Source organism: Colobus angolensis, unplaced genomic scaffold (assembly GCF_000951035.1).
Source record: "Colobus angolensis palliatus isolate OR3802 unplaced genomic scaffold, Cang.pa_1.0 Scaffold80, whole genome shotgun sequence".
Lineage (NCBI taxonomy): Eukaryota > Metazoa > Chordata > Mammalia > Primates > Cercopithecidae > Colobus > Colobus angolensis.
Window position 1 is genome coordinate 6141898 of NW_012121821.1, and position 17091 is coordinate 6158988.

The 17091-nt window shown below is 39.7% G+C and overlaps 1 protein-coding gene across 6 annotated transcripts in view; it reads right to left on the minus strand.

Annotated features, from left to right (window-relative positions):
* The window catches only part of BEST3 (bestrophin 3), a 46118-nt gene extending 33381 nt beyond the window's left edge, over nt 1-12737 (minus strand). Inside the window, exons 1-4 of one of the 6 annotated variants that reach the window (XM_011929308.1) lie at nt 12465-12677; nt 10920-11086; nt 7644-7738; nt 6949-7182 (exon numbers count right to left, since the gene is read on the minus strand). In XM_011929308.1, coding sequence (XP_011784698.1) covers nt 6949-7182; nt 7644-7738; nt 10920-11071 — 481 coding nt within the window. In that variant the 5' untranslated portion in view covers nt 11072-11086; nt 12465-12677. Of the gene's footprint in view, nt 1-2327; nt 2539-6948; nt 7183-7643; nt 7739-10919; nt 11087-12460 lie in introns of those variants that run through there. The other 5 variants (XM_011929307.1, XM_011929313.1, XM_011929310.1 and 2 more) reach the window with 5 other exon arrangements.
* Between the last annotated feature and the right edge of the window lie 4354 nt (nt 12738-17091).

Below are 17091 nucleotides of genomic sequence, written 5' to 3' on the forward strand. Positions count from 1 at the left end.
GAGGGAGGGAAGGAAGGGAGGAGGGAGGGAAGGAAGGAGAGAGAGAAAGAGAGAGAAAGGAAAGAAAGAAAGAAAAAGAAAATACATTGACCAGCAGCTCTGGGAATGGGCTGACTAGCCTGTAACAATAGGCTGATGGCACCTGCAGAATGTCACAAAACTTTCACCAAGAAAGCAATGATTAACTGCCTAGCTGACTGAAACTGCTTACATTTCACAAGACTGTTTTGATCTTCATTTCTCTTAATTTCCCTTAAAAACTCTTTACCTAGAGTCACAATTCTGAAAGGTGGCCTTTCAACCCTAGTTCACTGCCTTCCCCTGGTTACTGACTTCTCTAATAAAGCTAACATTCCTTTTACCAAAGTTCTTGAGTTGTTTGGCTTTTAAGCAGTAAGTGACCCAGACCTGAGTTCCAGTTATAGGGCTAGCCTTATAGCCAGAGCATCTGAAGTTAGAACTTTTATCTCAACATCCATTGACAACTGGTGGCTTGCTTGGTTATATTAATGTCTGTTAACCATAAGTGTCAGTAACAATTCCAATGGAGTCTCATCAGGCTCCCTGTAGTCAGAGAAGACAGTCAAGAAACTTTACATTAACATTCCAGGGCAGGCCAGGTGTGGTGGCTCATGCCAGAAATCCCAGCCCTTTGGGAGGCCTGGTGGGAGGATTGCTTGAGGCCAGGAGTTCAAGACCAGCATAGGCAACTTAGTGAGACTCCATATCAAAAAAAAAAGGATTAAAATAAATAAACAAATAAATTGGTCAGGCACAGTGGTGCACATCTGTAGTCCTAGTTGCTCAAAAGGCTGAGGCAGGAGGATGGCTTGAGCCCAGAGGTTTGAGGTTACTATAAGCTATGACCGTGCTACTGCACTCCAGCTTGGGCAACTGAGTGAGAATATCTGTCTCCAAAAAAAAAAAAAAAAAAAAGACTCCAAGGCTTTAAGAAAATTAAAGGGTGTTTTTTCCTCAGAGGCTACTGGGCTACTGTCTTATAACTACTTTTATGAGCTACTAAATACAGACAGAAACTATTTATTTTAGAGAGAGAGAATTGCAATGCAGAGATGTAAAGTTTAACTGTAAATACATTTGTACTTGTTTATGACAATGATTAAGATAAGATTTGTAGTAAATTTTATTAATCCTTGAGGATGGGGACCATATTTGTTCTGCTTATAAGGGTATTCCCAGTGCCCAGCACAGTGCCTGGCATATATTGTACACACAATAAACCTTTGTTGCATGAGCAAAGGCGTAATAGACCTAGCATCAGCTTGGTAATGTTTCTTTAAGAGGAACATATATAATTTCCTATTACGTATCATTGTGCTTCTGGTAAGTAATTTTGAAGATGACTACTTTCCTCTCCTGATGCTTGTAAATACTAGATAAGATGTTTTGATTCAGTATGAGACCATACTATATGCACACAACTAAGGTCATCACTTGACTCGGCCAGGATCTGGAATTGTGCATCTGACTTGACTTGGAATGAGTGACATCTCCCAGGGCAGGTGATTGGAATGACTGGAATTTTCCAGAGCAGATTTGTAGCCAATAGGCAAAAGTAACAGAGGCTGTTGCAGTATCTCTGATAAATAATTGATCACAGGCCAGTTCAGGGACTTTTCAGCGTAATAGACATTATTCTGAATTCTACTGTTGTATTTTTATTTTCATATAAGCAGAAATAAAAACTTTTTTATTTTTAATTTGAGAAATTTAACCTGTAGCATCAAATTCTATATATTTCCCCAGCAGCATGCATTTTGGTCTTTTTATTTTCCAGAATAATGTAACTTGACTGTCCAACTTAAAAGCAAGGAAAGTTCAAGGATAAGCAGGTATGTCACCTAGCTCATCCAGCTCCAGCCAAGGAATTGCCAGATGCTTCAGAAGGAGGTGCTGGTCCTCACTCTTGGCCCTCTCGATTATTTCCTTCTGTCCAGCACTGAATCTATGTAGGCAAAAACCCTCACAGAAGAAAGAGAAGCTGGAGGGAAACCGATTGCCTCAAAGCCCATTGCTTCCCAGAGTGCAAGCCAGGGACCACCAGCCTCAGAGTCTCCAGGAGTTTGTTCAACACATGGATTCCTGGAGCCCATTCCAGACCTACTGAGTCAGAATCTCTGGGAGTGGTATCATGGGATCCAAATTTTTAGCAATATTGATTTTAACAATATCTAATGCACCCTGAAGTGTGAGAACATGTACTTTCTCTTGCAGGTGATTTTATGTAGAGAATTCAACTGACAAGAAGGTCCTTCATGGCCTTAACCTTGTCTCCACCCCTTTGGGGCCCTCAGTGCTTTGCTTACCAGTCCTCTCTGCCCTCAGGCAGGAGCAGGTGCCCTGGCTTTGGACTCAGGGGATATGCCAAACATTTTCCGCCATCCCTGAACTTCCTGTTCTTCCCAGAAACCTTGGCACAGGCAAAGGACAGTCAGAGAGTGGCGGAGGCATATGCCCAGTTGGAAGAACTTGGAAGTGGACCCCATGTGCAGACTCTGAGTCAGCCCTCTCTGCTGGGGAAAGCAGGAAGTTCAGTGAGTCAGCACTGCTGGTGACAGGGAGCGCCGGCCTGGGGCAGCCAGTAAGACAGGCCTCTGAAGCGTCTCTCCTGGCTTAGAGGATAGTGGTTTGGAACCTTTGCCCTGCCGCCTAACACACAATGCATGCGTATAGTATATCAGTATATCTCATACTGAATCAAAACATCTTATCCAGTATTTACAAGCATCAGGAGAGGAAAGTAGTCATCTTCAAAATTACTTACCAGAAGCACAATATATTCTTGTGGGGACTAGCTGTACCTACTACCCCTTTTCTGCCTTTTGAGAACATACTTAGGAATTAATGAACGCAACTGGGACCTTCTCACTGAGATAGTCGGTGATTGTGTCACAAGACCCTTGGAAAGGCTTTCACCTCATCAGAGCTCCTCTGTCAGTTCTCTTCTCCCTTCATCCACTTCAGACAGACCAACCAAAAAGTTTAAGTCAGAACAATGCTTGTTACATCCAAGCAGGTGGAATTCAAATCCCTTATACAGTAGCCTCCCTCCCACCAGACTGCTTCCTCAAAGCTCTTCTTTGTAATTCAGGAACCTCGAGCTGAAACCTTCAATCCATCCTTTCTTAATTGCTGCTGCTTTATTATCGTTGAGTTGGTGGTTGCCAAAGCCTTTTGCCCCAGGAGTGAGAAAAAGGGTTTAAAAAATAAGCATCCCAGAAAAGATGCAATACTTCTCAAACTTTGGGGTACTAAGAAAACCAACACAAGAGCATGTTTCACTGCAGATTTCTAGGCCGTATATCCAAAGGTTCTATTAGGTTCTATAATAATTCAAAGGGCCTGACGTGGGTAGGACCCAGGAATATACATTTTAAATACATAAACTCAAGTTATTCAAGATGTAGAGGGCCTGTGGGTCTGTGGTTCACTCCTAGAGACTAGTTTAAATGTACATCCAGAAGTGAAGGACTCATTTTGAGATTCCCTTGGAATGGCAGAAACATTGGTAGCTGAAGAGATAGAAGTATTTCAGTATTCCACATACCTTGGAAAGGGAAAAGTCAGAGTGCAAGTACGTGGCAGACATCTGGACAAGTTTGAGAGGGAATGGGCCTTGGTATTCTGAAAAATACACTCAAAGGAAATGAAATCACGTCATTTTCCTATTTGCCTCCCTATATCTACTTGCCCCTCAGACCTGAGCACAGCTCAGTCCTCTGAGCTCATGTCTGACCAGAGGCCCCAGAGACCTCTCCATTGCCAGCCAACCTGGCTTCTTCCCGATGTGCTTTTAATATGAAGGTGACATTAAGAAGATGAGATTTGTTTTGAGGATTGGACCCGGCATCTGATTCCCGTCAGAATGCATTCTCTTCATTTCAAGGATGCGTCAGAACTGGAGAAATATCACCTCTGTTCATCCAAGTAAACTTTAGCTCAGCAACTTGGAATAGGTTATACATTTCTTGTTTGTTTTTAGGTCTTTCTTAGAGGTGGTAATTCTTAATCTATTTGTTCCTGGAGACATTAAGGTAAGATAAAATTGAGTTGTCTAGTAGTATTTTTAACTAGGTCATTCTGAAACAGTATTCTACTTTCATATTTGGAGAAAGGATGGCAATTAATTTTTTTAAAAGTTCCTACTGATTTTATATTATCATATACCTGTGCATGTGCCAGGCCTTCAGACCCTCCCCCTGAATGCCCCTTAACCAGCTCCTGGCACCCATTACTTTCTCACATCTCACTTTGCATCTCTAACAACGTCACCTACACCCCTTCTTCCTTATTTCCACCTTGACATTCACAACCTCTTGATCAAAATAGATCAAAAAGACCTGGGATATTATATTAATAACAAGTCTTCTAAAGTGGCTAGAGTGCTGTGTTGTGCTGTTGTTCGAGATATAATTTCATTACAATGGCAAGAAATCATGCAGCACTTACTATGTGCCAGGAATGCTCTAAACATTTTGCAAATATGAACTTTTTAAATCCTCATAACAAGCCTATGGGGTATATGAGATAGGTGCTATTATAAGTTACTTTAAGTCCATTTTACGGATTAGGAAACTGAGGAACAGAATGGTTAATTAACTCAGACAAAGTCATGCAGCTAGTAAGCTGTGAGATAAGGTTTCAAACCCTTACTCCGTGTTCTTAATCATTGTGAAAGCTGATAATAGAATTGGGTCATTCTTGTCATACCCAACTAAAACAGAGTCAAGAAGCCACCAGGAAAAAGCAGTTTTTGGCCAGGCATCACACCTGTAATCCCAGCACTTTGGGAGGCCGAGGTGGGTGGATCACAAGGTCAAGAGATTGAGACCATTCTGCCAATATGGTGAAACCCATCTCTACCAAAATACAAAAACTTAGCCCGGCATGGTGGTGCACACCTGTAGTCCCAGCTGCTTGGGAGGCTGAGGCAGGGGAATTGCTTGAACCCAGGAGGCAGAGATTGCAGTGAGCCAAGATCGCGCCACTTCACTCCAGCCTGGCCACGGAGCAAGACTCTGTCTCAAAAAAAAAAGGCAGCCGAGACACAAAGTAATTCTCTGCAGGCCTGGTTGCTGAAACTGCCTGCTATTACCTGAAACCAATTTTATAGTTGAAATGATCTGCTGCAACTTGAAGACTAATTTTACCCACCTCCATCACTCACCAGTCAAAACTTGCCAGCTCCCCAGAAACTTACTAGTGCCAATGAACTTTCTCAAAGAGCAATATGTAACATTTCTGTCTTTTTATAAAACCTCCAAACTTCTTTTTGTATTTTGGACATACTGAACACCATCTGGTCTGTGTGTATGCCTCAAACTTGAGTTCTTTCTTCTCAAATAAAATGTGAAATGTAGACATTCATCTCTACAGTTTTATTTTGACTTCAGTAGTCACTATCTATATTAGCCATTTAAGAAGGCAAAACAAAAACAACAACAAAAAAAGCCAACAAAAACTCCAAAACAAACAAAAACTATTATCCGAAAATATCTATTTTCCAGGACATTTCAGAAAAGGAGACTAAATACTGCAAACTCATGTGAGACTGGACTCAATGTAAAGGCAGAATCACCTCACGGTTCTTATCCATATGTGCCGAGAATTATCCATTTAATCCTCGCCCTATCGAAGGCTGACTTAACAGCTTCTTTGCTAAATATTTACACACCAAAGAGAATCATCCTTCAACTATTTACATCTCCTTTGAGGCACAAGAGACAAGAGGTCCACACTAAAACAGCTTTTGACTATCACCTCTCGGTGTCTGTCTAGATGAAACTGACATGGCCGGTTCCTACCAGAATCTGTTAGAAAGTATTAACTTAGGAGTTTGGAGCCTAAATTTTAATTCTGGCCTTTCCACTGATCAGCTGTGTAATTCAGCGCAGGTTGTAACCTTTCTGAATCTATTTTCTTCCTTTTTCATGTTTTCTTGAGGTCCAAATGAAATAGCTATAAAGGAGACAAAACCGTACGGTGCTAGAAAACTGTAAGTTAATATGACAGATTATTTTTATTTTTTTATTTTTTGGGACTGATGGGGACCTTGTCGCCCAGGGTGGAATACAATGGCACGATCTCGACTCATTGCAACCTCCACTTCCCAGGTTCAAGCGATTCTCCTGCCTCAGCCTACTGAGTAGCTGGAATTACAGGCATGAGCCAGCACGCCCAGCTAATTAGTGTATTTTTAGTAGAGACGGGGTTTCACCATGTTGGCCAGGCTAGTCTGGAACTCCTGACCTCAGGTGATTCACCCGCCCGGGCCTCCCAAAGAGCTCCCCCAGCCAGATTGTTTAAATAAATATAATAATTATTATGTTTACCTTAAGGCAACGTTACTATCTGCCACTTTCTCTCCCCTACCTCTGAAGTAAACTTGAGGGCAGGAATCATGTCTTATTCATCTTTGTCTCTTAGTTTGCTTCTGGCACATAGTAGGTAATCAATAAATGTTTCTTTTTCTTTTTTCTTTTCTTTCCTTTTCTTTCTTTTTCTCTCTCTCTTTTTTTTTTTTTTTTTTGAGACAGGGTCTGACTCTGTGGCCCAGGCTGGAGTGCAGTGCTGCAATCTCGGGTCACAGCAACCTCTGCCTCCGCCTCCTGGGTTCAAGTGATTCTCGTGCCTCAGCCTCCCCAGTAGCTGGGATTACAGGCACATGCCACCACGGCCAGCTAATTTTTTCTATTTTTAGTAGAGATGGGGTTTCGCCATGTTGGCCAGGTTGGTCTCAAACTCCTGACCTCAGGTGATCCACCCACCTTGACCTTCCAAAGTGCTGGGATTACAGGCGTGAGCCACTGTGCCAGACCACTAAATGTTTCTTGAGTGAATAAACAAACATGAGGAATTTTCAAAGGAATTCTGGAGATCCTGTCTCAGCTGAGAAAAGCCTATGGAAGGAAAAGCCATTCGTAGTACCTGCTTCAACCACGTGGTCCATTGTGGGAAACCTTTTGTACACAGCAGTGCTCACCGAGCGAAAGATGAGCAGGGAGGTGAGATTGACGTAACGCATCAGCGTCCTTCTAAGCAGGCGCCCGTGCTCGTCGCTTCCATGAACACTGCTGGAGATGAGGAACATTAGCCTGTCTGGCCAGGGCAAATTCACAAACTGGTTCCACCATCGGTTCACTACCAGAGTAACATAAAACCCTGTAGAATAACAGGAAATTATAAAGCAGTTTCTTACAGCAGACACGTTGGTGACACTGATGCTTTTAGCTGAATTTTAGCCTTTTTAGAGGTTGGAGGACAAAAATATGTTATTATCCATATCTTCTGATTTTGCCTTCCAGAAAAAAATGTCATTTGTGCCTGGCAGTGCCTAAGCACCCTGTAAGTGGGTATTAGATCTCAAATACTGACTGCAAAAATGGAGAGTTAGTGAAGAGAAAGCTTAAATGTCCAATAGCAGATTATTTCCTCAAACTTGTTTGGTGTTAATTTAGCAAAAGCAGCCGTGAAGGCAAACCTTATGGATGATTCTGGTTCTATTGCAAGCGGTGGCTTTTCAGGCATGCTTCTCAGCTTGGAAACACTCCCATGCAGAGTCATCGGTGTCATCCTAACGGAGACAGCTGTATGGCTGCAATCTGCGTGTGACCTATACTTACCAAGCACAAAGGTTACTGGAATTTGTTCAGCATATCTGTCACAGTAAATTGATAATTTTTCAAAGTAACGTTTTTGGGCTCCTGTAAGTAACAATCTGGAGCAAAAATAAAATGCACAGCCCTTTATGATATTATACTTCTGCACCTGCTTTGCAAGTGACATTAAGTGCAAACAATTAAGCACAAATAATCTGTTTTATTTTTGAAGGAGCAATAATTTTTTCCTTTTTTCTTAAGCTGATGTGTCTCGAAAGCTTTTTAATTGCTTAATGTTTCAAGTGCTAACATTTTGTAAACATGATTGGCTATTAAATGGTGGGATTAATTAATCATTTTATTCTAAAAACTTTATATTTTAAAAGTTTTATATGATTGATTCATTGGATTTAGAGCAAGGTATGTTACAAAATAGGTCAGTTTTCAGTTATTCATCAGGAATACCTTAAGAAGAGTGTATTACTGATTAAATATGAATTAGCATTATTAAGTAATTGTTAAATAATAACACTGAATTTGACACCTTGATCTTTCCCCTGAATATGCTACTTAGCACATTCTTGATTATCATGTGTTATACTTCAAGGGATTTTATTATACCTGTTCATTTTAAAGCCCAGAATTGTCTGGAGTCTAAAACAAATTTAACAATGAAAAATGAAAACTTTCATTATTAAATTGAGTCACTCTCTCAAAATTTATATTATAGATCTAACCCATCCTCCCCAAACACTGTTTTCTGGTATCATTAAATATAAGTGCACTTAGTGGGACCATTATTGATATTTACATTATAGGGAAGAGATTCAGAGTCTGAAGAAATGTTTTAAGTTGAACGAATAATAATGATCAAAATACAGGAAGGAAAGCCAAACAGATGAATTCGAATAAATCGATGAGTGTAGCTGCTTCAAAGGAAGTAGGAACTCAAGGAAAGATCCATTATAACAAGCATCAAAGGCTCATTTGGGTCAGTAGAACTTTGATAAAGGAAGCAAAGGGATAATAAGATAATAGTAAGCAACTAATTAGATTGCAGATAGAAAGCTGTTGGGAGCTGGTCCTGACAAAGAAGGTGTGTGGGGTACAAGGTGAGTTTGGAGTTCCTGCCCCAGCTTTGGAAGAGGTGTTAGAATTACTGAAGTCAGGGAAGGCTGACAGGAGAGGTACCAGATTGTTGCAGAGGTCTATCAGGGTTATGCTGATGACAAATTACAGCCAGAATGGTTTCTGATGTTCAAATAGACATGGTCAAAGAGGATTTAAATGTGGAAAGCATAGACCTTTTTTAAGGTCAGACAAAGCCAGATTTTAATCCCAAGTCTGACACTTATGAATTTGGACTTTGAGCATATTTTTAAATCTCTCTGAGTCTCAGTTTTCTCATCTGTAAGTGGGGATAAAAATATCCATATATGGGGTATTGTAAAGATTAAATAATATATATATATACATATATATAACCACTTAACAAATTGCCTCATATTTAGTTAATAATGAAATGGTTGGTATTAGTAGTTGGCCAAAGAAAAAATATTTGGCTAATAGATGTAGAAATTTTAATAGCTAGAAAGTATTTCAGAAATTTTGTCAAATTCCTCCAAAAATAGAAAGAAATGTAATCAAATTAATGAATCTGGTTCCTCCTTATAACTTTTGTTAGGAATAATTATTTACCTATAATAGAGCTAATAAAGACTCAGAGAATGAAACTACATCTATTTTTTTCTACAGATATGTTTGACCTTCTTGACAAACTCATCCTACAGTCCTTGGTATACCTTTGATTAAGACAGAAGGATCTATTTTAATAAGGTATTACAATTAAACTTTAAAAATTTAAGGATGACTTGAACTGATAGTTTTTGTTATAAATGTAAGCACTCTGCTTTAGAAGAAATATATGCATAAAATTTTATGGGGTATAAGTATGATATTGGAACAAAAGTTGAGGCCCCAAGGAACATTTCTAGCTACACTACAACTGTACTAAGGGCTATTCTGTTCTATTCTTAGCAGCAGTAGCAGCAATAAATTCACAGTAGTAAAAATGAACTAATGAGATAATTATCATGAAACACCATTGTATCTTCTACCATTTCATATTCTGAAGGCTTAGGTGATACACACCTAAATTGCCAAAATAATATCATATTATATGACATGTCTGAAAAATTATTAGAAGTTGTTAACAAGACTTTCCCTCTAAAAATATTTTGTCAAAATATATACCAATGCATACACTTGCTTGGAAGGGTTGTTTTGACATATGGAAAAATAGCTCTGCCTATTTTACTTTTAATAATTATCAGTCAACTATATTAATATCCCTCTTTTCCAAAGGAGATTCTGTTGCTACAAGGAAGAATGTGAGAGCAATGAAACACAAATTTGTTTATCTGTATGCAGAAGAAAAATAACAAACTATGTACATAGAAAAAATGGAAATACAGCCTCAAAAACCATTAGCTTTCCTGTTTTAAGTTTTAGCTTCTTCCAGAGAAGAAATTTATGCATTCGATGTTAATTTAAAAAGCTTTAAAATCTCGTAAGTTTTTCCTTTTATCATACTGATGAAATTTTATTAAGTCTATAATTTTTCATCATAAAAGTATTTCTTGGACTTGATATTGCTTAAATTTCCTGTCAATCTGACAGGCATATGTTGTAATGTTATAAAGAATAAGCACCTCCTTTTGTGAACATAACATGCCCTCAACTCAGAAAATAGAAAGAAAATAAATTAGTCTACAGGCCTTTGCTTTAGTTGAGGTACTGTTAAGTGTGGCAGGCATCATCCTGGATAAGATATTTTCATTCCAGGCGAAAAGAAGGAAAGCTTTTGCCTGACATACACCAATCATGAACATGTTGATTATATAGGTAGTTGCTACAAGCTATCAAATCATCAACTATGAATGACAAGTCGACAGAAGCACAAATAATTATTGTCTGTGGACTTTGCCCATTCAAAAATCTTCACATAGTAAGGATCTAAGAGTAATCCTTCCATTTTATGCCTATTGCAACAGTCTTGAGGCACAACTGGGGCTGGAATGAAGGCCACTTGAATCTTACAGTGAGGGTCTATTTTACATCCTAACAATGGTTAGTGGTGGATTAAAATCTGTCCTGAGGGGAAGAAGACAAAAGAGAGGCTCATGCAAAAAAGGAGTTACATAACGCAAAGTCAGTGGTGATCAAAAGGTTCAGATTTTTGAGACTGTATTCTTATACAATATCTGATGGCCATTTAAAGAGACATGCAAAGAAAAGTACCTGTACACCAAACTTATTGCTGTATAAAGAACAGCAAAAACAATAAATTCCCTGTACAGTAGTTTGTAGATGCTGCCTCTCCACTTGAAGAGTAACCTATGAAATCCAAAAAAAGTTGCATTTGCTACTTTACTGGAGTAAGTGACAGTCATCTTGGATAGTTTTTTCTAGAAGAGCAAGAAGACAAAACACAAGTAAAAAGCAATGTTTAAAATAGGGCATAAATCTGTATGTCTGTGTATCAAGGAAATTCAAGCCAACAACTAGTCAGCCATATCTCTTTTTTGTCTTTTTTAGTTTCTATAATTTGGAACTTTCAGATAACCATTATCTCAGTTTAGCAGAAAGCAGGAGGAAAGGAGTCTCTGGGAAGAGTAATATTAGACATCCTAAACTTGCCTTAACTGTTAAATATTATTTTTAGATTACATAGCCATTGGTCAACATATATTGAATGAACAAATGCGACAAACAAGGCCCTCATGGGAATTTAATTGATGGGGCACTTTTGGTGGGTTTGGTTGCATGTAGATGTCTCTCTAGTGGAGGTCCAAGTACATCATTGGCACTCATTGCATTTCAAAAGGTAGCCAAAAAGTTGGATCATAATGATGAATGAGAATGGTGCACTTTCCTCATGAAAGGTTGTATATAAACGCTTAGGGATGGTTCACATTCTCTTTTGAACTGAACAAAATGAGGTCATTATTTACCACTCCTTCTACTTGAGTCCATTTCATGAATGTGGTTAGGATGAGCACTGGGCCCCAAAGCCTTGTTTTCAGTGAGTTCTTTGGAATTCCACCACTTTTCACCAATACATTAAATATTCAGGTTTTGAAACAGACAACGCAAAGCTAAATCCTGCTCAATTTCTGGCCAAGATAGAACATATGCAAATAAAATTAGATTTATTTAAAATCTTACTTTTCTCAAAAGGATCTATGAGGAGAGTCTTATAGAGCTACTTAGACTGAAATCATGAAGCTTTTAGGTAGAATTGTACTAGACACAAAAAATAAATTCTGTAGCAGATTTCTTTTGTAAAGTAACCTACACCACACATTTTATCATAAACAAGAAAATTTTCTATCTTTACTCATTGTTGGAAAAACAATTCAACTCTGATTTGCCTATTTTCCCTAAGGAAATAAAACTCTGGAGCTACATTTACAGCATTTTCTAAAATCACAAACTTAGCTTTCAACATTACGGATTTTAATAAAGAAGGCAGGGCCTTTTGGCATGAGTAAGTGGCATTACAAAAGGATGGGACTCACGCCACAAAACCGGTTTTATTTTTCCATCTTTACCTTGTCTATTTGTCTAGTGCGAATACAGCCAAAATTGGGAGAGGAGCATAATAAATTAAGCCCATTTCATAATGTGTTCTCATGGATTCCCAGTAATTTTAAATAACAGTCCTTAAATAACTTTCCTTTCTTTCATTTAGTAGTTCACTCTTTTTAAGCTCTGCCAGGAAAATGAAAATCACAGCAAGTAGAGGTCAGAATTAAAATGCATAGGTTTACTCTGGGCACTAACCTATTTATTTGGTTTGGAGTCTCCGACAGAAAAGAGAATCTTCAAATTTTGGGCTCCCCCTGAAGAGGCACCTTCAGGTCGGTGCTGCACACCCGGTGTCACCCTTTGCTCGTGCACAGTCAGATTTTCTTTCTGTTCTCTGGCCACTGAGAGGACCCAGAGTGTGACAAGTACAGGGGTTAAATGTTTTTCTACTTGTGGAGGCCTGTTTATGCCAATTTACCCACTGATGACAGTTATAGCTGGGAACAAACAGAAGCGACAGCTGCTGATGCTGCTTTTTTCTAAGCTATAATTATAACTCCACCTGCCGCCCCAAGTACCCCTTTGAATGAGAAGTCGGTAGTGACATGAAGGATGTTGGGCCATTTGTCTGTTAGATTCATTTTGACTCCACCCTGGGATCAAGGAAGAAAGGTTCATTTGGCCCTAAAGAGTTCAAAAAAGAGGCCCCAACAGCTCCCCCCCGCAAAAAAAGACAGTCTTTTTGTGCTTGAAATGAAGATTAAATTCTTAAAGCTGGGCTGGGACTTGGAGGCTCACACCTGTAATCCTAGCACTTTGGGAGGCCGAGGCAGGCAGATCACCTGAGGTCAGGAGTTTGAGACCAGCCTGGCCAATATGGTGAAACCCCTTCGCTACTAAAAATACAAAAATTAGCTGGGCCTGGTAATGGGCTCCTGTAATCCCACCTACTCGGGAGGTTAAAGCTGGAGAATCACTGGAACCCAGGAGGTGGAGGCTGCAGCGATCTGAGATCACACCACTGCACTCCAGCCTGGGCAGAGAGAAGGAGACTGCCTCAAAAAGCAAACGAAAAAATTCTTATGAAGCCAAAACTGGAGCAGACAAGAATATAAACAGGATTTTTGCCCACTTGAGAGGTATTGAAAATGTTCTTCAATTAAAAGCAACAATTATGTGTTAGTATGTGTGGTGTGTGTTTGTGTGTTAGAAGAGCACATAGAGAATCATGATATATTGATGGCTTAGTGTAGTGGGAAATAATAACACATGGATTCATCACATTTTTTTTTTTTTTTGAGATGGAGTCTCGCTCTGTCTCCCAGGCTGGAGTGCAGTAGCATGATCTCAGCTCACTGCAACCTCGCCTCCCTGGTTCAAGAGATTTTCCTGCCTCAGCCTCCCGAGTAGCTGGGATTACAGGTGCACATCATCACACCTGGCTAAGTTTTTATATTTTTGTTGAGATGGGGTTTTACCATGTTGGACAGGCTGGTCTCGAACTCCTGACCTCAAGTGATCTGCCTGCCTCGGCATCCCAAAGTGCTGGGATTACAGGCGTGAGCCAATGCACCTGGCCAGAGTCATCACATTTGTTGTCCTTCCATGGTCAGCTAGGAAATTTTTTCTTTTTCTTTTTTTGAGACGGAGCTTTGCTCTTGTTGCCCAGGCTGGAGTACAATGGTGCCGATCACGGTGCACTGCAACTTCCGCCTCCCGGGTTCAAGCGATTCTCCTGCCTCAGCCTCCTGAGTAGCTGGAATTACAGGCATGCGCCACCATGCCCAGCTAATTTTGTATTTTTAGTAGAGACAGGGTTTGTCCATGTTGGTCAGGCTGGTCTTGAACCCCCGGTCTCAGGTGACATGTGTGCCTCGGCTTCCCAAAGTGCTGGGATAACAGGCTTGAGCCACCACACCCTGCCCATATTTATTTTCTTCCTTCCTTCCTTCCTTCCTTCCTTCCTTCCTTCCTTCCTTCCTTCCTTCCTTCCTTTTTTTTTTTGAGACAGAGTCTCACTCTGTAGCTTAGGCTGGAGTGCAGTGGCGCAATCTTGGCTCATTGCAACCTCCGCCTCCTGGGTTCATGCGATTCTCTTGCCTTAGCCTCCCGAGTAGCTGGGACTACAGGCGTGTGCCACCACACCCAGCTGATTTTTGTATTTTTGGTACAGAGGGGGTTTCACCATATTGGTCAGGCTGGTCTTGAACTCCTGAGCTTGTGATCCGCCCTCCTCAACCTCCCAAAGTGCTGGGATTACAGGCGTGAGTTATTGCGCCCAGCCCCATATTTCCTTTCTTAAAAGAGAGAATTCACCAGCATTCTTTAAGTGATAAAATAAATAATTTCAGGGCCAATTCCTGGGACTTTTCCAACCTTCTAAAGTAACTTGTGCACTCTTGCATCTTAACTTAAAGAAAATGTATTTTTGTGGAGAAAGATATAGAAAAAAATGCTTATTGTAAAATTAAGGTTACATATAATTAAATTTTTCTAAAACATTACATTTTATATGCATTTGGCTGGATTCTTTATCAAATTCTAGGTACCTGAGATTAGAGCAAAGCCAGGGTTGTAGGTATCTTTTTAATTTCTTGCTCCCATCCCTGTTCATAGTTCCAGTATGGAGCCCTGTGAATAATGAATATTTAGTATGTATTTGCTGTTTGATTATCCCTTACCTTCACTATTATAATTCAGTTGGTGACTTGAGGGAATTTGTGAACATTTAAAAAGCATATATACAATGTTGCACATCTTATGTTGTGTTGCCATAAAAAGTGGTCTGATAGGCCGGGCGCGATGGCTCAAGCTTGTAATCCCAGCACTTTGGGAGGCCGAGATGGGCGGATCACGAGGTCAGGAGATCGAGACCATCCTGGCTAACACGGTGAAACCCCGTCTCTACTAAAAAATACAAAAAACTAGCCGGGCGAGGTGGCGGGCGCCTGTAGTCCCAGCTACTCCAGAGGGAGCTTGCAGTGAGCTGAGATCCGGCCACTGCACTCCAGCCTGGGCGACAGAGGGAGACTCCGTCTCAAAAAAAAAAAAAAAAAAAAAAAAAAAAGTGGTCTGATAGATCTGATGTTATATTTATAAAGGTTTGCAAGACAAATCAATGTTACTGAATCTCAGCATATCTAAACCCAAATGCTTATGAAATAGGAACATTGGAGGTATTTTTGTAAAATTCTAACTCTTGCATCTCCTATTGGATGTGTGGTGGCCCTGACAGCTGGCATATTCCCAGCACCCATGACTGCATAGCTAGGGGATCTGCCTCTGTGGAGCACTGTATGCACTGTTGGTTGGTTTCATTTCTAAATAGCGATAATTATGTTCCTCTCTCCCATTGGGTTGTTTTGAGGAATGACTAATTAATGGTTGGATATAGCATTCTAAATGCAAATTAGTCAATAATGATCAGATTGAGTGAACAAACTCCCATTGTTGAGCTCTGAATCTAGTGGTTATTTCTAACAGGTACTGAAAGAGGCCTTGTCCAAATAGCTCGGCTTAGAGGAGAGAAACCACTAAAGCTTATTTCAAAATATCCAACAAACACTGGATTGCAAAGTTTAAGGCTCATATCACTTTTTAAAGAGAATTTTAATGTTTCTTCATAGAAATATTTTTTCCAGATTCTAAAAGTAAACTATGATTATTAAAAAATAAAAAGGAAAACAACATATAAAGAAGAAAGTGGCACTCTATCCTGCCACACTAGAGGGGTGGTATCATTTGGCATAAAGTTAATCTTGCTAGACTTTTGTGGAAAATACTTTAACCCTATAATTAATAGCAAACAATATGATAGACCCTTAGGCAATTTCAGGGCTCTATGAAATAACTATAGCAACCATATTTTCCCTTGACAGTAAACATCAAGTTATGTGATTTTGAGCACTCTGATTTTCAACAGTCCAGTGAAGCACATTTGTCTTTGATTCCAGTAAACCTCCAGTGACAGGACAATTCATAGAAAAAAACAAGGGATCATTTCCACTTGGAATCCTGATATTCACCCATAGATGTCAAAATAAATCTCTTTGTTCCTTAAGGAAACAGGAAATAGTAACAACAAGTTTACACAGCCAATACCACCTTCTACTTGAGAATCAGCTATTTAAAAAGTCCCACATTCATTTTAAACTGATTTGGCATGTCTCCACTGACATGAGAAATCTCTTGTCAAATTTCTTCTGAGTGGTTAGTTGAACATAAATCATGTATAGATAACACATGTATTCAAATATTAACCAAAGACCAGACGTTGTATTTTGGAGGATTTGATTCTGAACCTAAGACTTTCGGACATTATTAAGTGGGCAATCAATCAATGTTTTTGATGGGAAAAGGGTTTGAAAAAATCCATGTTGCAGAAAGGTGAGTCTCTGGGAAGAGTGTGTGATGAATTGGAGTGAGTAGGGACTATAGAAGGGGAATCAATTTGAAGGTTATTTTGGTTGTTCTGGGATAAACTGGGAATGGTGGGTGGGTGGGTGGAATGCAGAGGAAGGATGGTGGGAAAGACCCCAGGAGATAGCTACCACTGCAGGGAAGGGAAGAAGAGTTGGGGGAGGCAAGAGGAGGAGGAGGAGGAAAAGGAGAAAGAAGAGGAGGAGGAGGAGGAAAGAGAAGTATTATATGACCCTTCCTTTGTCCTTTGAGCCTGTTTGCTCACGAAGAACAAATATTATGGAACATGGTTCTCAAATTTGTTCAGGTATGTGGTTCTTGATAACATGCCATAAACTTTTGATATGTTTTATTTTATCCTGCAAATAAAAACATTCTACCAGCAAAAGTGGATGCAAAATTAAGTTGCAAGTGGGAGCCCATGTGCCCATAAAAAATAAAGTTGCTGAATTAAGTATGATTA